This window comes from Acanthochromis polyacanthus, chromosome 4, assembly GCF_021347895.1.
Source record: "Acanthochromis polyacanthus isolate Apoly-LR-REF ecotype Palm Island chromosome 4, KAUST_Apoly_ChrSc, whole genome shotgun sequence".
NCBI lineage: Eukaryota > Metazoa > Chordata > Actinopteri > Pomacentridae > Acanthochromis > Acanthochromis polyacanthus.
The window spans coordinates 45,748,495-45,771,409 of record NC_067116.1 but is presented as its reverse complement, the minus strand read 5'-3'; the positions used below and the strand labels follow the sequence as shown (position 1 = coordinate 45,771,409).

The 22,915-nt window shown below is 40.2% G+C and overlaps 1 protein-coding gene across 1 annotated transcript in view; it reads right to left on the bottom strand.

Annotated features, from left to right (window-relative positions):
- Positions 1–22,915, bottom strand: part of fbn2b (fibrillin 2b) — a 121,560-nt gene that overhangs the window by 2,731 nt on the left and 95,914 nt on the right. The window contains 28 exon segments of the mRNA XM_051946915.1: positions 421–574; positions 2,175–2,406; positions 4,942–5,061; positions 5,471–5,599; positions 5,819–5,935; positions 6,691–6,813; positions 6,890–7,015; positions 8,147–8,353; positions 8,692–8,817; positions 10,367–10,498; positions 10,706–10,828; positions 10,910–11,029; positions 12,176–12,301; positions 12,407–12,469; positions 12,557–12,709; positions 13,245–13,370; positions 13,529–13,648; positions 14,720–14,848; positions 15,158–15,274; positions 15,361–15,486; positions 17,321–17,446; positions 18,677–18,802; positions 18,892–18,963; positions 19,713–19,862; positions 19,953–20,078; positions 21,421–21,546; positions 21,669–21,737; positions 21,884–22,045. Of these exon segments, the coding sequence (XP_051802875.1) occupies positions 421–574; positions 2,175–2,406; positions 4,942–5,061; positions 5,471–5,599; positions 5,819–5,935; positions 6,691–6,813; positions 6,890–7,015; positions 8,147–8,353; positions 8,692–8,817; positions 10,367–10,498; positions 10,706–10,828; positions 10,910–11,029; positions 12,176–12,301; positions 12,407–12,469; positions 12,557–12,709; positions 13,245–13,370; positions 13,529–13,648; positions 14,720–14,848; positions 15,158–15,274; positions 15,361–15,486; positions 17,321–17,446; positions 18,677–18,802; positions 18,892–18,963; positions 19,713–19,862; positions 19,953–20,078; positions 21,421–21,546; positions 21,669–21,737; positions 21,884–22,045 (3,626 nt within the window).

The window sequence follows — 22,915 nt, the reverse complement described above, 5'->3', positions numbered from 1 at the left end:
ACAGAGGAACATTTCCTGTGTTCTAATGCTACATTGTGTTAGCTAATGGTGCTGAAAGGCTCATTGATGGTTAGAAAACCTTTATGCAGCTATGTTAGCACATGGATAAAAGTGGGAGTTTTACTGGGAAAAAAACAGTCTGGGTGACCCCAAACTATTGAACAGTAGTGTGTGTGTATATATATGTGTATGTATAAATATTTATACTCAAATTGTTTGGAACACAACAATTGTGGAGAACTGTACTTGAAGACAAAAACACTAACTGTGCTGCTTCATTTTATTTCACCAAAAACGCAAATCCAGCTGCTTTTGATTGGATTTGGATTCCTGAATGTTCATAAAGTCTCCCCAGTTCTGACCCTGAAACCTTCCAGGAACCAGGACCAGCACTAAGAACCGGTCTGGTAGCCGGCGTACCTGGTTGAGGTCGTTCTTGTCGGTGTGGCGTCGGTGTCGTCCGTTCTTTCCTCCTCCGTTGATCTTACATTCGTAACAAGCTTCAGGAGACAAACTGTCGTCCTCGTCTCCGTCGGCCAGCTGACCGGGGAACCCTGAGCCCGTTATGCAGTGACTGGTGGAGACAGACGTGGAACATGGTCAAGTGTTTTTCTATTAACATGTAACACTGCTTTTATCAGGAGCAAAAAAGTACATATTGATGGATTTGTCAGCAAACTACAACAAAAAAGGAGGCATTTGAGCAGAAACAATTCCAGAGGATTCATCCCCAGTGGAACCACAACTCCTTCATGTTGGCAGCAAATACAAACTGAAGCTGTCAGTGTACTTCCTGTTATCTGGAATTTACCCAGTTCATGAATACAGGCATCTATGGAGCTCTAACTTTCCCATGTCCAGTAGAAAGAGAATATTAGATGCTGGGTTCCTTTGTTATCGATTAAAATGGAACCTGATGACGTTCTCTGAATGTTGCAGCCAAAATGTTTTAACTTTCAACCTCATAGGAACATTATTCAAACAGATATTTCCTCAAAACGATCTTTAAACATCAGATTAAAAAGAAATTAAATTAAAATGGGTTGATTCCGTTTAACGTTCCGGTCAGAGATTCATCTCTGGTGACAGTTTTTCTTTTCATCTCTGCTCATTGGATAAAAAACTTCACCATTTAGTTTCTTTTTCTAAAAGTAACACATAATAAAACGGGTTTACTTAGTTTAATGTTCTAAGATTCATCACTTGAGACAGTTTTTGGCCTCATTACTCTGTACTATGTGGTAAAAACATGCCATGTGATGAAATAATGTAAAGTAGGCTGTGAAAACACTATAGAGCATTTAAAAAAAAATCATCATGAATTTTGTCCAAAAAAAAAAGAAGTCATAGTATCAGACACTGAATGGAAAGATGCAACAAAACAACTGAAGTTTCCTCTTTAGTTTTTCTGCTGCACAAACCTGGAACATTTCACAACGTAAAGTTTTAACTTCACAACTTTAGAAGCAGATTAACTGCTTCACTCTTCAACTGTCTTCTTGTCATTTATTGCTGAGTTTATTCTGTACGTGTCCTCAACGATTCCTCCGGGTTCAACCCTCCTGTCGTCCTGTGGGTCAAACTGACCCGTTTAAAGTTTGAAATGCAGAGAAAAAATATATTTTCACTGTGAAACTTCTGATGTCCACATTTCCAATATTTTTGAGAAATTTTTAAACATTTTTTGGTGGGAAAAAAAGAAATGTTAAAAAAATGTTTCTTTAAGAACATTCACATAAAAATCAAGTAAAATCCAGCGAATTTCACGGGATTTTACTTGATTTTTATGTGACTCAATCAATCGATCTTTATTTGTATCACATTTTTCATCCGATGAAATCGCACCACAAAGAGCTTCACAACATTCAAACATCGAAAGAAAAACAAGAAATGTTTTAAAAGAAAATAGAAGTTTTACTGATATATATATGGAATCACTTTAGATATTCTTTGGAAGATTTTTTCTCATTTTTAAAAAATATTTACAAGAATTTTCTTGCCACATTTGGAGTATTTTTTTTAAAGAAATCTTTTAAGGAATTATTGGAATTTTCTTCCTGAAGGTTTTGCAAATTTTCATAAATATGGAGATTTTTTTTGCTGAATTGTCGAACTTTTTAAGGACAAAAGGAGGGATAAATAAAGATTGGATAGAGTCAATAATCTGTGCTCACCCCTGTCCTGCTCTGTAGAAGCCTCCTGGACATCCACACAGGTATCCTCCGTCGGTGTTGGAGCAGCCGTACACGCAGGGATTCGTTCCCGTCGAACACTCGTTCACGTCCTGACAGCCGCCGGCGTTCTGCTCGAAGTCGAAGCCGGAAGGACAAACGCACTTAAAGCTGCCCAGCGTGTTGTAGCAGGAAGCAGAACCACACACTGTTCCAGCCTGACACTCGTTCTCATCTGCAGAGAAAAAGAAAGAAAGTTCCACAGACACTGCAGCACTTCTTAATTCTACAAACCTATAATCTGTAAAAATTAACCCGATACACACTTTTCTTTGGAATTATTTCAAGGGAAACAGCATTTTAAATGAGTTAAACAGTCTGTAAGCTTGGTTTTAAACTGCCTGATGCTTCAGATAAATATTTATTTTCTTTTTTATGACTTTTTATGCAGCACAGATGACAAAATAAAGTTTGATAAACCTGAAGAAAATGACAATGATATGAGAATAAATGCAGTCCTTTGTAGAAAAACAATAAGACATAAGTGGTACATTAGTAAAATTATGAATAAATGGCAAGATAAAATAGAAAAATGTAATACAGACTGTTACAGTGAGTTTCTACACTGACCTGTAATAAATCTAATAAATCAGTTATTCAGGGATGGGATCAGCAAGTTCTGATTCCAGCAGAAAGTTGTTGAGGAGGAGGCTGTGTGCGGCGCAGCGGCTTCCAATCACTGGGCCGTTTACAATCGTCGTTAACAAGCTATCGTTAACGTCGTTACCATCTCGCGGGACTATCAGCGACACTAAAGTGTTCAAACTTGAAAGGAAATCGGCGGAAAATTCCCATCCCTGGACTCTACACTTCATGGTGATTGGATTACAGGACTGTATATGACATGCAGCTAGCATTCAGCGCGGTGGATATTAGCAGCCGTTCGATATTACGACTGGCCGACCATAAACATACCTCACCCCCCCCAAAAAAATTTTCTCCTCAAATTTAGACGATTCACAAGAAAGACCCTGGCAATGATAAAATCCACGGAATTCCGCAGATCGGCAGAAAATTCTCATCCCTGGTTATTCTGATATTTGGGAGGTTAACGTCTTCCACTCTTCTATATCTGTTATAAAATGCAAAAGATGCCATTTTTAAATGCTGCATTCAATGTCTGATGTAGAAAACAGGATCTGTTGTTTTCTGTTGCATCCAATAAAAATCCGTGACTCACAGTCATGAAGCTGCTGTTTGCTTTCACCGATAAAAACATCTTTTATTTTGGTCTAGTGGAGGTTTTCAGATCTCACTGAGGGCTGCTGATAAAAATAAAGAGACTGTTGTTCAGTTTGGTCTCACGCTGACGCTAAATTTAGAGATGTTTATTGTAGGAGCTGGAAAAAAAAACTACAATTTCTACATTTTTGTTTAGAAGACGCTTTTATCTGAGAGTAGATGAAACAAGCAAGGATCAAGTCAGGAGAAAACAACCACAATTAACTAATTAAACCTAACTGTGCCATAAAAGAAGTTCAAGTGAAGGAAATAGCAGTTTTAGTATTTTATTTTTTAATCTAATCTAACAGTACTTCAGTGAACTTTAATAAATACATTTTTAAATTACAAATAAATACAACGACCTTAACAGAGCATCTTTGGCCTTCCAGTCGGACACTATGGAACTTTTTAAAGCTGTTTGTAAGTTAAAAAATCTACTTTGGTGTCGTTCCTCGTCACTGATCTGTTTACAAAACTAACATCTGCAGATTCATCGGAGCAACTTGTCCTGTTATTGATGATTTGGGAATGAACTTGTATTTTTCAGTTTTTTACCAAAATTTGTTTTTGCAAACTTCATCATTATCTGTGAAATCAAACTAAAAATGAACACAAATGAAATCTCCCAGCTCGTCTAATTCTCTCAGTGGACAGAAAAAACACCAGAAGAAGCAGAATATATCCCTTTTGTGCCCTATAAGTCGCGTCCTTTTCCACAGTGAAAGCTGATCCAAGCCTACAGTGTTTGGAACAGCATCCCCATCTTCCAGGCATGATATCCCGGCTATCCTTACTGGATTCTGAATGGATGGGTGGGTTTATTGCTTTGAGAGTGAAGTTAAAGGCCTGACCAGCCCTACAAGCAGCCAAACAAAGGCTCTGCGACTGGTCAGTGTTCACGGCCGTCCTACGTTTCTGTCCTCTGATTGGTTCCCTCGTCTAGACCAGCTGTATCCTCCTCATTATTATTACTCTTTAACATTTCCATCACCAGTATAACCCGTGCTGTAACCTATTCCCACATCCGTCTGTACGCTGAGGACACCGCTGTCTGTACATCTGGTCCCTCCTTCACACCAACATGAGCTTCAGTAACATCCAACACGTTTTCTCATCTTCTGACACTGAACATCAGCTAAACGAAATGTGTGTTCTTCAACAGAAACCTTCACACTTCTGTGATTGAAGGGCTCAGAGATTTAACTGTAACACTCGCTGAAACTCGTCTAAAAAAAATCAGAGGAACACTTCAGGACCGCTGCACCTGCTTTTAGCCTTTCTATTTCACACGTTCTTGTGTAATATTTGCTGCACATGTAATCTGTTTTTGTTGTTCATCTTGTTTGTGTGTCGCCTCTTTGCCAGATCGTTATCGAAGATGAGAATCAGTTTTCACATAACTTAAGGTTAAATAAAAAATAAAATAACTGTTCATGCCATTTCTCGGTCCTCCCTGGTGGTTCTACGTTGTGTCCCAGTAACTCACCGACACACTGGTTCCACTGGTAGTGCTGGACGTATCCCTGCGGACATCCACAGCGGTAACCCCCCAGCATGTTCTGACAGCCGTGCTGGCAGCGGTGGTTACTGCCACACTCGTCCACGTCTGGGGGAAAAGCAAAAGAAGACTTTTAATCGCACGTTTTTACAGCAGAGAACAAGTTTAGGCTCCTCTGGCAGAACATTTTCACACTCTCTGGACTTTGATGGATGTTGTGGAGGTCAGTGAGGTAAAAGAGAGCGAGGAGGAGGAGAGACTCAGAGGAAGGTCTACTGACATCAGGAGAAGACACACTGACAGGACAGCAGGACATGCCAGCTTCACTTCTGAGGATTCTCTCTGATCTTTGGGTTTATATTATTAGTTGGAAGAAGCTCAGATTTAGATTACAGACAAATATGGAGACACCTGGTCTGCTCAGTCACATCAGAAAGGAGGATATCTAACCTCCATTATGAGCTTAGAAACAGGAAATGACCAGTGTTTAAATGTAAAGAACAGTTTGCTTTCTCACCCTCACACTCCAGTCCCGTGCTGTCCAGAGAGAAGCCTTTGGAGCATTCACAGTTGAAGCTTCCAGGCGTGTTGACACATGAAGCCCGAGAACCACAGACGCTGCTCTGAGCCGTGCACTCGTTGTTGTCTGCCCAGAAGAGGAACGCGCCGTTTAAAACACACTGTCATTGCACCTTTCTAGTGGTTTTCTGTGGCAGTAAATCATTTTTGATTCATGGCGTTGTAACCACTGCATGGGACACGCTTATCTACGTCTACAGAGGTATGGGACTTTATACTGCAGGGAATAACTGAAGTACTTCCTAAAAGAGCTCCAGATAGACGGTGATCTTGTGCGTTTGCTCACCGATGCAGGCCGTCTGGTGCTGAGTGAAACCAGGTGGACACTTGCAGGTGAAGCCTCCGATGGTGTTCACACACAGGAACTGACAGTTGTGCTGTTTGGTCGAACACTCGTCCAGATCTGGAGGAAAAACAGAAGAACTAAGAGAGCGAAGCCTCAAAGCAGAAAGCAGACCGGCAGTAAAGACAGCGAAGATTCTGGAAAGATGATCTTCTTTCAAACCTTAATGTATACATTTTCTCTTTCAAATAATGGAAAAAATTTGTTAAATATTTTTTGCTGATTTTAATACAGTTGACAGTTGATTAATTTGACGGTGAAAATTCACCATTAATAAAAATATACATTATTCTCTTGTGTATTCTGTAGATTTTTTAATTTCATTTTTTGCTGTTTTCTATATTTAGAAAACCCTCTAAAATCTATATTTTTCTGAGCAAGTTTAAATGAATAATTAAAAATTGTCAAACCTTGATAAACATATTTTATCTTTCAAATCACGGCATGTATTTGTAAAATAATGATATTTTTAATACATTTAGAAGTTGCATAATTTTACAGTGGAAATTTGTTTCTTATTATTTGCTAGCCATTATATGTATTTAAAAAAAAAAAAAAAGAAAATCTGACAATTATAGAAAAAAGGAAATCAAGAAAAAAAACAGCTAAATCCACCAAAAACATTTTTTACAGTGTGAGCAATAATTTTACATTTAGAAAACTCTCTGTAAATCAATAATTTTCTACATTTCTACAGTTTTACTTCATCAAGCTTCTCCAGGATCCTTTTGCCGCTGCAGGTTTCCCCGCTGTGGGACTAATAAAGGATCATCTTATTTTACTGAACACATCCAGAAACTGGAGGATTCTCGGACCTTTGCAGGTCTTTCCGTCCGGCTGCAGGCTGTATCCTCTGGGACAGGAGCACAGGTAGCTGCCTTCTGTGTTCTTACACAGGAAGTTACAGGGCTTTGGAGACAGAGAGCACTCGTCCATGTCTGGAAGAAGAACATTCATAGATTTAGAAACCTCACAGCCCAACTGATGGATGTTTAAACGTGGAATGAGCCGTACCAACGCAGGAGGTGGCGGTGTAGTCGGTCTTGTATCCGACGTTGCAGTGGCAGCGGAAGGATCCGATGCTGTTGATGCACTGACCGTTACGGCACAGATCCGGCATCACCTGGCACTCGTTGATGTCTGGAGATGTTTCAGGAGAACTCTGGATTAGACTCTCACAGTCAGAATTTAACACAGCAAAGCCTCAGACTGTTGTCTCGGCTGTATTTCTGATTCATTCAGTGTTATCTTCACTGACTCTAAACCTTTGAACAGTAGTGCAAACATGTGAAACAATAATACAAGCCAGTTATGAGGTGCAGATATGATCAAAAATCAACCATGAAACCTTTACTTTTCACCTCAAGAGGCTGATTTTTTAGCTTGTGATTGGCACTAATAGGAGCTTTAACCCTCCTGTTGTCTTCATTTACAGCATCAAAAATTATTGTTTCCTTTTCTGAAAAAAATCCAAAAATTCAGCAAAAAAAAAAAAATCCCCAAATTTATGAAAATTTGCAAAAACCTTCAGGAAGAACATTCCAAAGATTCCTTAAAGGTTTCCCTTAAAAGTTTTATTTTTTAAAAAACCCCCCAAATCTGGCATGAAAATTCTTGTAATATTTTCAAAAAATTAGTAAAAATCTTCCAAAAAACATCCTTAAAATATCTAAATTGATTCCATATATATCAGTAAAACTTCCAATATTTTCTTTAGGAACAGTCACAAAAAAAAAAAAATCAACTAAAATCCAGTGAATTTCACTGGATTTTAGTTGATTTTTATGTGAATGTTCTTCAATAAAACATTTTAATATTTCTTTTTTCCCCCATCAAAAAATGTTCAAATATTTCCCGAAAATGTTGAAAATGTGGACATCAGAAGTTTCACTGTGGAAATATATACTTTTTCTACATTTTTAAACGGGTGAATGTGACCTCCAGGATGACACGAGGACTGAAAATGTAGAACACAATGCCAATCAGAGGGGAACTTTATGAGGAAGAGTTCTTAAAATTTATGGCCAGTATTTGAAGTTGCACTGAGCAGGTTGTTGGTGAAACCACTCTGAAAGCGCTCATGTGATATCGTTACTGAGCTAAGAGAAAAATCAAGGTTTTCCAACTCATACTGCTTCAAATAATTTTATTAAAAGTTTTTCCATATTTGGTTGCAGTGATTAATTTAGGAGACTTTAGTGACATTAAATCTAATCAGGAAAAGGATGACTAAAACCCAGGGTTCTGTGACAGCGCTGTGGTTTCCCTCACCTCTGCCATCGGTGGTGTATCCGGGTCCCTGTGGACACATCTTCTTGTACTGGACGGTTCCGGGCAGCGGGCAGAGCTCACACTGGGACCCCCAGCCTCGACCCGTGTTGCAGCAGCACTCGGACTTGGTGACGCTGTTCCTGTTGGTGGACGACTGCTGGCACATGGTCTGCAGAACCTCGGTGTAGCAGTAGCCCTTCCTGTTGTCTGAGGGACAGGAGGACAGGGTGGGAGATGTTTTTTAGTTTAGTTGTTAGTGAAAACACTTTATTTACTGTTTGCTACAATGATGTGTGGAATTCACATCAGGTTGTTCACTTTTCATTTTGTAAATTAATAATAGATGTAGGAACACTTCGGATGCAGAAATGCCTCTTTTTCTTAATGCACTGCTGAGGTATTCACTTGTCAAGCATGTAGATTGGGTTAATTTTAATAACTTTGCTGTGCATCTACAATCAGGTATGGTAGGCTGGGCTCATCCCTAGATCAAACTAATCAATTTGGAGATCCTTTGATGAATTTAGTCCCAGCAGGAATCTTACCGATGCATTCGGTTCCGGTGGAGCTCGGCTCAAAGCCGTCATTGCACTCGCAGTGGTAGCTTCCCACCGCGTTGACGCAGCGTCCGTTCTTGCAGATGCCCGGTTTGGCCCGACACTCGTTCAGGTCTGTGAGGGAAAAACAGCAGCACGAGGAAGGAGTAGAGGAGATTAAATCTACTGACATCATAAGAAGCAGAGTGGTCTGAACCACTGACTCTCAACCTTTCTTCAGTGACGTACCTCCTGTGTACTATTTTTTCATTCAAGTTCCCCCCAACCAAGGCAAAGCATTTTCGGCTGACAAAAAGAGACAAACTATAAAATACAGCACTACGCCGTCAGTTTCTGATGTATTAAATTATATATCAATGCAAAAAAATGCTAATTTGTGGTGGTATTTCTGCAACTATTTGGAGAAAAAGAACTAAAAACTTGTTGAAAATAAAAATTGATTCAAACTGTAAATAAAGATTTCTACACAGAAATAATCAGAAACGTAACGTGTCCTCTTACACACACTAACTAAATTATTGGTAGCCCTCTGTTAATGAAAGAAAACCCACAATGGGACAGAAATCATTTGAATCTGACAAAAGTAAAAAAAAATAATTCTATGAAAATGAACCAGTGAAAATCAGACATTTCTTCTGAACCGTGGTTCAACTGAAGTATTTTAAAAAATAAACTCTTCCATAAAGTGGGTTCATGGAAATGAAATGGAATGGCCGACTTGATATGAAATTCAGTTTATCAACTTTCATCGGTATTTTGTTGAAAAATTATTGAATGAATGTATTTTATGAAGGATTTTTGAACTGTTGCTGGTTTTCAATGTTATTTTTTAAATCCCACGTACCCCTGTCATACCTTCAGTACCCCAGGGGCACTCAGACCCACATTTCAGACCCGCTGGTCTACCATGGCGGGTTTTTTTGGACAAAATTCATGATAATTAAAAAAATAAAAATAAAACTGCTCTGTAGTGTTTTTCACGGCCTGCTTTACATTATTTCATCATATGGCATGTTTTTAGGACATGTTGAAAAAATGGCATATTTTTCCGCATAGTATACTAACACCAAGAATCTAACTGATTTTTATTTAATTTCTGTAAAACTTCATGGTTTAGATTTTGGTCTAACCCACAGCCCAAATACAGCAGCACTTCCAATCTTAGACCATTCTGGAAAACACAAAACTTTGAACCATTTTTGTAAAAAACAACTACACAAAGTGTGTTAGAGCACTCTGCTTCCAAACCCTTCTTATGTTCTTTATGTTTAGAGAAGAATAACTCGCTGATATCTGATATGAACTAAAACTATGACCTGATAAAGAATAGAACACAGTTATGCTCAGGAACCATCAGCCTGAGAGACTGCGAGGTTTAATGCTGCTCCAGAGAAGGACAGACTATTTTCTGTGTAATTTAGGAGAAGTTTAGGTTCATTTTATGTTTTACCGTCCTGTATATGAAGATACAAGGGAGGAACTTTTCAGTAACGTGTCCTTTGTGCTGACTTGCTTTGGTTGGATGACCATGAAAACTGGAGTTATATTTTAGAAGAGGAATTGATAGAAGGCAGCATACGGTGTCTTGTAAACCAATGACTGTTGGGCACGAAAATAAAGAAATCAATCAATCAATCTACACATGAAGACTGATTTTATTCACCCATGCATCCCTCTCCGTCCGGTCGGCGCTGCATCCCAGGAGGACAGATACACATGAAGGTACCGATCAGGTTCTTGCAGGTCATTCCTTTCGAGTCGCAGTCATCCAGACCTTCTGAGCACTCGTCCTGGTCTGAGGAGAGACATCAGACAAGATTAGTCAGAGTAATTATAAAGCTAAAGCCCAAAATACCTGCTGAGCTCCGCTTCAGACGTGCTAAAGAATCACTACTTACTGTTTGGTGAAAAGAAACGAAGCAAGAAAGACAGAAAACAGGATTCAGTGAGATACAGGAAAAAGCAACACTCTGGAAATGGATAGTCAGCTGTTTGCTCTCACCTCTGCACATGCGCTGGTCGTCTCGCAGCACATAACCAGCAGGACACATGCACTCGTAGGAGCCGAACGTGTTGACACAACGGAAGGCGCAGAGCAAAGGATTCTGGGAGCACTCGTTGATGTCTGGAGTCAAACAGAAGCAGTGAGGTTTAATTTACTGGATGTGTAAAACGAGACGAGTCATTTCTGTGGTGACCTACTGACCTTCACAAGTCATCATGGGTCCCGGCTCGAAGCCCTCCTGGCAGGAACACTCGAATCCTCCCACCACGTTGGTGCAGGTTCCGTTTCCACAAGGGTTTCCTATGGAGCACTCATCGGTGTCTGGAGAAGCAAGAGAGCAGGAGATTTTAAAATGTTTTAGACCTTTAAAGCTTTCATTAGCAGCATAAATGAAAAATGTATCAGGTTGTATTGGAGGAAAACAGCTGATACAGGAAATTCTGTTACTCTGCTGCTGCCTGTGACATTATGGATCATAGCTTCCTTATATGTTGTGCCTCGAACACCATATAGGCACATTAAAGTCCTCAAATGTTTCAAATCTTATCTGAGAATATGGAACTTCTTGGCTTTCTTGGATGATTATTCTTCAATCGCAGCCATTCGTTACTTGTGGCGTCCCTCAAGCCTCCGTATTGGGCCCAGGCATGTTTTCATCATATTAGATTTTAAAAGTTTTCATTAGCAGGCTAAACCTGAAAATAGATCAAGTCTTGCACCAGAAAAAAATAATTAGAGCTGGGTCAATATTATTGATTTTAGTGACAAATCATCAATAAAGATCTCAGACGCTATAGTTTGCAAGAAGAATCAATGCAGCTGTTACTGTTTAACTGTGGTTGAAGAACCTCAGAACAGCAGCAAAACAGCTCTTTCAAAAGTTTTTAATTATCTTCTTTTAACAGGAAATTCTATAATTCTGGTGCTGCTACATCTGACTACTGTTTCAGAGTAATCAAATGTTTCAAATCTTATCTGAGAATAAGGAACTGCTTGGTTTTCTTGGATGATTATTCTTCAATCGCAGCCACTTGTTACTTGTGGCGTCCCTCAAGGCTCCGTATTGGGCCCAGTCCTGTTTTATCATATTACATTTTAAAAGCTTTCATTAGCTGCCTAAACCTGAAAATAGATCAAGTCTTGCACCAGGAAAAAAATAATTAGATCTGGGTCAATACCTTAGATTTTAAAAGCTTTCATTAGCAGCTTAAATCTGGAAATAGATCACAGCTGTTATGCAGGAAAAGTCCAAGTCTTTCAGCAGAAAAAACAGTGTAGTTACTGGTTTTATCTACAATTTTAGCACATAGATTCGACGAAGAGTCTCTGCAGATGTTAGTGTTTCAATGACTGCTTAACTGTGGCTGCTTCATGATGAATACTGTACCATAAAATTGATATATTACACCTGTAAACAACTAATCATCAATCATATGAAAACTCGGTGCGCTGGATAGTTGAACTCACCGATGCAGTTGACTCCGGTGTAATCCAGGTTGTATCCAAACGGACATTCACAGCGGAAAGAACCATCAGTGTTGATGCAGATTCCGTTCTGGCAGATTCCCGGGTTATCCAGACATTCATTCATATCTACGGAGAGCAGAAGATCATTACAATAGTTTCACAAAGTCTACGAGAACCCACCCACCGACATGCTTCTCTTGATCTTTATATGACCGGATCGATGTCGCTCACCTTCTCGAGCGTTCAGTCCGGGCAGAGATCCGTGACCGTACGGGCAAAGAGTGTTAAAAGCAGCTGGAAACACAAGAGTTAAAAGTCAGTTTTATTGTTTTATACAGATGCCATTGTTGCATGTCCTAACCAAACAGGAGTTTCAGTCACCGTCAGTCTCTCGAGGACAGAGCTCACAGGGAAGCCCCCAGCCCTCTCCAGGCATCTTACTGCAGCAGCACTTGGCCTTGGTGGTGTTCAAGGCTTTAGGAACCGAACACTTTCCTGTCTCAAATTTGGTGAAACAGAAACTCTCTCTGGTATCTGTCAAAAGAAAAAAAAAAGTCTTCAGTGAACTGAGCAATGATGAAACTGTAGGACTAAAACAAACACATTCTCATAAACACACAGTCATTTTCCACTTTTAAATATGATAATTTGGGGTATTTTTTTTTGGCTTTTTCATGTTTAACGGAATATTTTTAATAAATATAACATTACACGTTCTCAGAATTCCAAAAGATTAAAACAAACAAGAAAAAAGTTGAAAAAAAAGTTCCAGCTGCTGAGGCACTAAATATACTGAAGGATAACGATCTCAAAAAATTTATTAACTTTCCAGAATCAAAAAACAGTTTGTAGCAATAATTCTACATGAGAATTTTGGCCTTATAATATTTAATGAAGGACATTTACATGTACAGTAGCATAAGAAATGTGAAATCACAATGTGTTTCTGTCATTTTATTGGCATTTCTGTGTAATAAAAGCTAAGTAGCTGGTCTGCAGTCGGAGTAACACATTCCTTCATGATCTCTAATATCGCTGCAGCCTGACGTTATTTATCAGCTTCTCTCACCGTAGCAGCGGCGTTTGTTGTCGGACAGAACGAAGCCGGGCTGGCAGGAGCACTGGAAGCTGCCGGGGGTGTTGGTGCAGGTGCCAAACTGGCAGATGTTGGGCTCCACGTCGCACTCGTCGATGTCTGGGAAATGAAAGACGGCAGAGAAGAATAACGAGTGTGTCGGAGCAGATGGCCTAATGCGTCCCTGGTGTTTTAGAGGAGGTGTTAATCAGGATTCTGCCTGTTTGAATGAGCATTTAGTCTGAGCCGCAGCATGTCTATGGTTTTCTAAGTCTCACCTATACACTGGTCGTTCTGCACCTCGTAACCAGGAGGGCAGATACACCTGAAGGATCCGTCCAGGTTCTGACAAGTTCCAGGAGAGCAAGTGCCGGGCAGACTCACGCACTCGTTGATATCTGTGAAAAATAGGATATTTAAATAGAGAACGCATGTTTTTTAGGAAATATCGGTCATATACCCCAGTGGTCCCCAACCACCAGGCCGTGGGTCATTTCATACCGAGCCGCACAGAAAGAAAAAAGATGTTTTAATTGTTTTATTTCCGGCTGAGTCTGCATGGTGTTTTATTTTGAAAAATGATTGCATCGTCTTCTTGTCTCTGCTTGTTTTCCTGTAATTGACTGTGCTGGTTTTCATGGCCGGCCGTTAAAAGAAGCCGTCACTCTAACCCCAAGATTAGGGCTGGGACTTTAGCGCCTTCATTTTGATTAATTGAAAAATAACGTGTTAAGAAAAATAACACATTTAATTACTCTCCAGCCCAGTTGGTGCCGCTAATGAACCTAAAGTCTGTTTTCCCATCGTGAAGAAGCTATGACAGTCCTAGTACTGGCAAACAGTGTAGCCATCCCATAATAGACCACTGTTCAAGACATTAAAAGTGCTTGAGTTACAAAAAGTCTTAAATGTTGAATATAATCTCTGTAAACTGCACTTTGAGTTTGCAGTAATCTGTGAATGCAGCAGACAGATGAACAAAGCAGATAAACAGAAACGAAACATTTTTGTTGTTAAGTTCACGTATACGAATATTCATCAGTTATCAACCAGAACTTATCTGAACTGAAAAACTTTGCTTCTTGTGTCAAATATTGCTATTTTTTAAAAAATGTGATTAATGGCAATTAATTAATTACAAAGTCTCTCATTAATTCAATGAATCTTTTTAATCACATCCCAACACTTCCCAAAATGACTAAAACAAACATCTCTGTAGAGCTTCCTTGAAAAGGAGAGGCTGAGAAAGGAAAACGTAAATACATATTTAGCAGTTAAAATTCATTTTAAGCATTTAGGATGCTTTTTAAAATGATAATAATAAGAACGAAATACGATTATTACTTATTAAGTGTGCGATGAGCGGTCCACAGAAAATTGTGTTGCTTGAAAAAGAACCGTGGTACACAAAAGGTTGGACGTACCCCTGAGTGCTTTTATTATTGTAATAAATTGAAGTGGCGACTCACCGACGCAGTTCTTCCCGTCAGGCGTGTTTTCGTAACCTTCGTGGCAGAGACACTGGAAGGAGCCCAGCCCGTTGATGCACTGACCGTTCCTGCACACCTGACCCTGCAGGGCGCTGCACTCGTCTATGTCTGCAGAAGGGTAAAGTTCAGACGATTAAGCCGTGAGCAAACACAAAAAACAGAACAGAAATGAAGAAGAATATCCTGTGTTTCCTGGCTGGTGCTCAAAGTTTTTCTCTCGGCGCCAAAGTTCAAAGACACAAACACGATCTGTAAATTGGATTTGATGTCCGGGTGGATGTAATGCCACAGTGGAAAAGGGCAGCATGTGCAATCTTTAATAAAATGACGTCTAAAACCTTGTTGAGGCTTCGACCTTTAAAGGAAAGCGCTAACTGCTGCTGACCTTTGTCTAAAAGCACAGTGAGTGATTCGTACCCATGCAGTCGTTGTTGTGTGTGAGCTCAAATCCAGGGAAGCAGAGGCAGTTATAGGATCCCACAGTGTTCTTACAGGTTCCGTTACCGCACGGCTGTCGGTCGCATTCATCGATATCTGGAATCCACACAGGACAATCCAACATTTAGAACAAGCAGAGACATTAAATATAATGCAGTACAGAGTGTTGTCGTCGTCCTCACCCATGCACATGGTCTGATCAGCTGTAGCCTTGAAGCCGTTGTGGCAGAGACACCGGTAACTTCCCTGAGTGTCGATACATTCTCCATGGCTGCAGACATTAGGAATCTCCTGACATTCATTACGATCTGTGAGGAAAAGACAGAGAATAAAATGTTAAAGTCTGTCACGGTGACAAAAGGGCTCATTTTCAATCTTCTTCCTTTAACAGTTAAATTAGAACATTCTTCTGTTCTGGCTCTGCTACACCTGACCGCTGCATCTGGCTCCATTTTATCACACTATCCTTATCCTCATGTTTCAAGCAGTGTGTAGGAACTTCAAAGGTCTCAAATGGTTCAAGTATTATCTGATAAATAGGAGCTTCTCAGTTCATTTGGGTGATTTTTATTCAACTGTAGCTCTTGTTAATTGTGGCGTCCCTCAAGGCTCCATTTTGGGCCCAGTTCTGTTTTCACTGATGCTGTAGACGTCCGTTTTGAAGAAATGCACGATTTCTCATTGAGCTGCAGATAATATCCAAGGCTATCTGTTCATGAAAATAAAAAGTGGACTTTTTGGTGGCCCCTACCACTCTTGACCCTTTAGCGTTATTTAATAATCTTTTGTAAAAAAAAACAAAAAAAACAACAACCGCAGAGTGGTCCTCGATGGATACAGTTCAGAAGTGAGATTTTTTTTAATTAAAAAGTGAAATCTGATCTCCATCCCAAAGACTTTGAAAAAGTTAAAGCCTTTATCACCATTTGGTTAGACTACTGTAATTCTTGGACATTATGCAGCTGTTCATCTTTTAAAGTGAGCAACATCATTACTGTCCTCTCTTCTTTTGTATTCTGTTCATTTCAGGATTGATTTTAATTCCACATTTAGGAAACGTAAAATTTATTTACATTTTTTGGTAGATCATGTACAAATCTGCCCCTTAAACTAAAAATTAGGACAGAATGAACTGGCTGCAGTTTTTCAAAGACTCTGAGGGAACGTGTGGTCATGGAGCTTTATACGTTTGATTTTTTGTAAAAAATGCTGGAATATACCTCCAAGCTCCTTCAAATTTGACTTACAGATCAGCTCAGTGGACAAAAGCAGCTTTTGAGGCTGATCTCTGTAGCAAAAACTTCAAAACTGCTATGAAAGCCTTTATCACCACTTGATTAGATGATTTTTGTACATACAAATACAGCCATTGTAGTACTGATTTTAACATTTTATTGTTGTTTTCTGAGGTTTTAAATGGGTTGACGGCACCATATTTGTCAGTACCACACCGTCCTGTACCAGATGGAGGACTGAGGAACCAGATCTCTCTCTGATGTTTCAAGATCTAGACACAGAAATGTTGGCTTCTCTGAATCTCTGGAACAATTAACTTTTCATGTTAGAACTATTCAGTCTTTAGAAACCTTTAAGTCACTGCTAAAGATCCACTTCTCCTGACATCATGTTGAATCTTATTTTTTATTACTTTGAGTTTTCATTCAGACTTGCATTTTAGTCATTGTGTTTTACTATGTCCTATTGGTTCCTTTTTAATTCTACAGCATTTTAGTTTAAGTCTTGCTGTTATTAAATGTGTTTATTGAATAAATTTGACTTGACTAACATAATGCAGCCGGTTGTTTCTGTAATAATCATTGTTTGTTGATGAGCATTTAGTTTTAAACACCCATCATGGTTGTTTAGGACAGAATGAAACCAAACCATACCATGCATGATCAAGTCAATTAATTCTACATTTTCATTTAGCAGATGCTTTTATCCAAAGCAACGTACATCTGAGAGTAGAAACAACTCAACTAAAAGCTGCTGTATCTCAGCAGGCGCTCTGGAAAAGCACATTTCTACATTTTTCACTCAGCAAAGAACCTGCATATTTGTCATTTTCCCCACATCCAACAGAATCCCTGAATCTGTCCTCTGCTGCTCTGCTCTGGGAGCCTCCATCCAGGCTGGACTCACCCACACAGGCCCCGCTGGGAGACAGCTTGAAGCCGGGCGAACACTCGCAGCGGTAGCTGCCGGGAATGTTGATGCAGTTGGCGTTCCGTTGGCACAGGTTGTCCCCGCTGTTACACTCATCAATATCTGAGGAAGAAACAGAAACAGTGGACATCAATCACAGGTTCTAGAACTGTCTGCTCGGAGAGAAAACACCACGGCGCCATGTTGGCTCGGCTACAGGTAGACGGTCGCTGGCAGGTTGTGGGTGATTGATGGTTCTGTCAGGAGATCCACTGTACCGACCTTTACAAGGACATTATTCATGCTGGTGAAGGCAGCGTTACATGTACTGAGTGGAATGATCGTACAGTGCCTCTCAGCCAGAGATGGAGTGTGTTCTGCACTGAATGTGAGAGTATGTGTGTGTCAGTGGGACCTAGTAGAGCAAGAATACAGTATATCCTGTATCTACATGAGATCTGTTAGTGTGAAATGATGCAGTAGCAGGTGGAACGAGGGGATACAGCGGAGTGTTGGAGAAAAAAATAACAGAAATGAACAGTAAGTCTGTACAGGAGAGGTAGACGTCTGCTGCATGAGACGACATCCATCCATCCATCCATCCATCCATCCATCCATCCATCCATCCAGCCATCATCTGCACACCGTTTAGTCCTCAGAGTCATACAGGGCTGGAGTCTATCCCTGCTGTCTGAGGGTGAAGGTAGACACACCTGGACGGGTAAGAGTCTATCACAGGGCTATTCGGTTCAATGAAATTTTATTTATATGGCGCCAATTAGAATTCAGATTGACTCAAGATGCTTAACAGAACCCATGTGAACCCCCAGAGCAGCGACAGGTCTCACTGACTTTAACTTCCTTTATTGTGTAGTTTAATAAACATCATCTCTGATCAGTTTGATCTTACATCCAGTGAGATTCATCTGTTTCTGTCACAGGGATGCATTTATGCCGTTTCAAATCTCAAGCTGCTGTATTAATGACATTCACATAAAAGCAGGCATAGTGTAGCAGCCAGGCGGCAAAAAACTGCAAACTACAAACAAACAGTCTGTAAAAGAAACTGCATGTGTGTGTTTTGGTCTGGAAGTGTCTGCTGGTAGCTAAAGGAATAGTTTGTCATTCTAAGGCTACACATAGAGACACACAATCACACCTACAGCTAACCTCAGCAGGTTTTTAGACTTTGGAAAGCTGGAGAAAAGCCACACATGTACAGAGAGAACATGGAAACTCCATGTAGAAAGATCCCAGGAAGGCTGGGACATGAGCCGGGGATCTTCTAGCTGTGAGGCGACGGTGCTAACCACTGAACCACTGAAACAACATACAGCTGAGGAACAGCCGTACCTTCACAGATGAGCAGGATGTTGTTGTAGCTGAAGCCCATGGGACATTCACAGCGGAAGCTCCCGATCTGGTTGATGCACACTCCATTGGCACAGATACCAGGAATCTCCCTGCACTCATCGATATCTGCAGGAGGACAGAACACAGAATAAAAGAGGTGGAATGCACATTTTGTTGAGGTCAGAACTCTGACTGACTGCCAGTGTTGGTCTCACCGATCGGTTTGCCGGTGTGGATGTCGATGATGAAGCCAGGAGCCTGGTTCCCACACAGTAACTGGTACTCAGCTGAAAAAACACCAGGGCAGAAGAAGTTCAATGATTTTAGTCAAATATATGAATAAACGTTAACTAGGGATGTCCTGATTCGATCTTTAATACGAGTTCTGGGCTGATCAAGGAATTTCTCCTCTGATATTGGCTTTATTGAGCATAAACTTTGATATGAGCCCAATCTCTTCTTTACATTTGTTGTAAATGTGTCATAAAGGAAAGTGTCTTCTTCTCTGATTGGTGTTGAGTGTTACTGAACCATTTTAAGGTGCATTACTGCCACCTTCTAGACTGGGGTGTGAAAGGAAAGCACAATTTGTGACAGGAAGTGGCTAAATTGTCTGCATTTTGAACTAGAAAATGGGACTGTAGCTGAAATCTTTGTGCTGGATGAGCAGCCCATTGCAGAGAATTCAGGCTTTATCCATCTTTTGCAGCTTGCAGAGCGACAGCACACTTTATCCTCTCAACAGTACATTCAAACATTACTACAAGGTTCACGACCACTTTCCTAACATCAAGGAGCAGCTTGGATGCAGAAATTGATGTTTTTTTTCTCTTAATGCACTGCAGAGCTGTTTAGTAGTCAAAGATTGGATTTGAAACTGACTTGAAGTGTGAATCATGTGAGGAACTTGGTATTGACTTGGGATCAGCAGATACTCAATATTCAATGATTAGGATCACAATGGGAGCAAGACAATCTGATCAGGACAATCCTTAGTTTCACCAGCTGCGGTTTCAAGGTGTTTACTGGAGCTCACAGGTAGCAGGAGTGGGACAGGCCTCGCAGGGCTTGTTCCAGGCTTTTCCCACGTTGTAGGCGCAGCAGCACATCTTCTTGGTCATGTTGAAGGACAGCTCATTCTCACATGTGTCATTGAAGTTACGGTAGCACACGCTCTTCCTCATGTCTGCAGTACGAGGAGGAGAGAAGACGTAGATTTAAACACTGGAATGTGCTACTGTCTAACAAAGTGAGGACAAACGTGGTCAGTGCTCACCCATGCAGTTGTTTCCTCCGTTGACCTGCATGTATTCAGGAGGACACACACAGGTGTAGTTGCCCAGAGTGTTGTAGCAGGTTCCAGGCCCGCAGATCCCAATGTGGGTCGTGCACTCATCGATATCTGCAGAAAGGATGTGACAGCAGCTCATTCAGAACACGCAGTGAGAGCAGGTTGGTCATTTGTCCTCAGTAGGTGTGTTCATGTCCGTCAGCTGTCTAGAAGTGTAGCTGAGCTCAGAGGGCCTCTTCCATCTTCCACTGACCTTTATGTTTGCTCCATGAACACATCCATTCTTTGCTGGCATTCCTGCACACTCCACTGTCATTCTACATTTTAATAAATTACATTTGATTAAACCAAATTTCTTCTGTTGATTTCCTACTTGACACTTTCTTTGAGCCAGTTTGAGGCCATTGAGGGCTCGTCTGGGACGTTCAGGTTGTTGGTTAATGTTAGAGCTTGCAGTTTGACGTGACTTTCACATTCACTCTTAGATTTTTGGAGCCAACACTGCTGACCCCCATATTCTGTTGTTTATGTTTGACAAATTCCATTTAAGTAAATCGCTTGCATTGACTTCCTACTTGTCACTTTCTTTGAGCCAGTTTGAATAATTGGGGGCTCGCCCGGGTAATTCATTATTGTGGCCAAGAGTTTTGGAGCTGATGCTGCAGACTGTCATGATTCCATTGTCATTTTGTGCTTTAATAAATTACATTTGATTTAACTAAATCTCTTGCATCTATTTCCAACTTTTCAGATTCTTTGTGACATTTGGAGGCTCATCCGGACATTCAGACCTTTAACTTTATAGTCGGTCTTGGCACAACTTGCAGTTTAATGTGGCTTTTAGATTCATTATTGTCCAAGATTTAGGAGCCGGAACTGTTTACTTCCACACTGTCATTATGTGTTTTAATAAATTCCACTTGATTTAACTAAATTTCTTGCACTGACTTCCAGCTTGTCACATTATTTTGTGACAGTTGGTGTCTCGTCTGGGATATTCAAACATTAAACTCATTGAAGTTTCTCTTAACGTGACTTTTTGCATTTAGCATTGCAGCCAAGATTTATGGGAATACCACACTATGTTTTGAGGGTTTTTTTTTTACTTTTTTGGTGGCTATTTGAAGAGAGCAGCACTATTCACCATTTTGTTTAGGCTGCAAACCTTTCTGTTTGACACTTTACATGCACATCTTCCAGGAAGTACAGCCATGTTTCTCCATTGTAGCAGCTGTCTGAGGCTGAAGTGAGTGACTTCAACAGGAGAAAAGTTGTTTTCCTTCTTGTAAAGGAGAATTTGGCTGAAAACGTGTTTGTTTCTGGTGCCTAAGTACGATCGCCAGCATCGGTCCACAGTCTGAGGTTTTAATGTCACTTTTATTGCATCTTTTCAGGTGATTTCTGTAATCTAAACAGATTTTACAGTGGGTGCAGCTTCTCTTTCAGCTCGTACCTTCACAGATGCGAGTCTCTTCATTCAGATAGTAGCCGGCTGGACATTCACACTGGAAACTGCCAAAAGTGTTGACACAGTTTCCACCCTGGCAGAGTCCTGGGAGCTCCTGGCACTCATCGATATCTGGAAAAGATTTGAGATTGTTACATCCATTAATGTCGCTGACGTACTGATTTGTTTTGGTAGACTGCCCTGTTAAAGTGCTGCGCATGAAGCAGCTGCTGAACAGAAGACGGATGTTTTACCTTCCAGGATAACAGTGATGGGGTTTGGTCTGAATCCTTCTCCTCCAGGACACAGAGTCTTATATTCGGCTGCAGACAGACAGAAGCGTACAGTGAGTTACTGTGACTTTCCATTCCACAGTGAGGAAAGAAGCAGCACTTAAAGTACTGTACTCATGACAGGTGGCTGTGTTTTGCACTAGATCTTCTAAATAATTGATGGTGCAGGTTCTTACTGGAGTTGGGAGGCGGGCAGAGTTCACAGGGGTTTCCCCAGGCGCCTCCCAGGGAGCAGCAGCAGGAAGCTCGGGTCACACCGACTCCGATCTCTGCACTGCAGGAGATTCCTCCGTCTCCACGAGCCAGGATGTCCAGGAAGCAGTTTCCAACACGGACGTCTGAGGACGACGCACAACTTAAGGTCAGTCCAAGAACATACACCCAATTAAATGTTAGTCTGACTCATGAGATAGAAATTTGTATTCTATTTCTACCTTTTATTGTCTACTTTTAGCATCTAATTATTTTTTACCTTTATTTATTTATGTATTTATTTAACCTATTTACTACTATTATTAGCATTTTTAGCCTTGTGTTCATGGTTTTAATCAGCATTTTATCATCTATCTGCTGGTGTTCTTCTAATTTATTCTGAGAATCTTTTACATGTTTGAATTTATTGATTTAATGTTCCTCCTGATTTCTCTTTTATTTTTTGTCTGTAAAGCACTGTGTAAAGTCTGTTTTTAAAAAAGTGCTATATAAATAAAGTCATAATAATAATAACACTAAAATTATTATCATTTATAACATATATATAAACATTATTATTATTACAATAATTACACACAAACTACTTGTAAATGAACTCATGGTGATGTTTTCAGTGAATATCTTTAAAAGAAGCACACTGTTATTCTCTGAGTGTTTTTGGCTCCAGATTGACCAAATTTCTGCATGTTTATTTGCATTTCATATTTCATTTATTTACCGTCCGTTTGACGCTGAAACACTCTCAGTTCCCGATTCCTGCACCGGCTACCAGTTAAATATAGAATTTTATACGAGGATCTATTTATTGTCAGACCCCAAAATAATAATATAATCTGCTTAAACAGTTCTGGTAGATCTGCACTGACTGATCAGAACCCAGAGTTATTTATCTGTTTTTGCTCATTTTTCTGCAGCTTTTACATGTTTGTGAAACTCTTCTCTACATTTACCAAAGTTCTCAGTGCTTTCCTTTTTTTTCTTTTTGTAAAATCTTA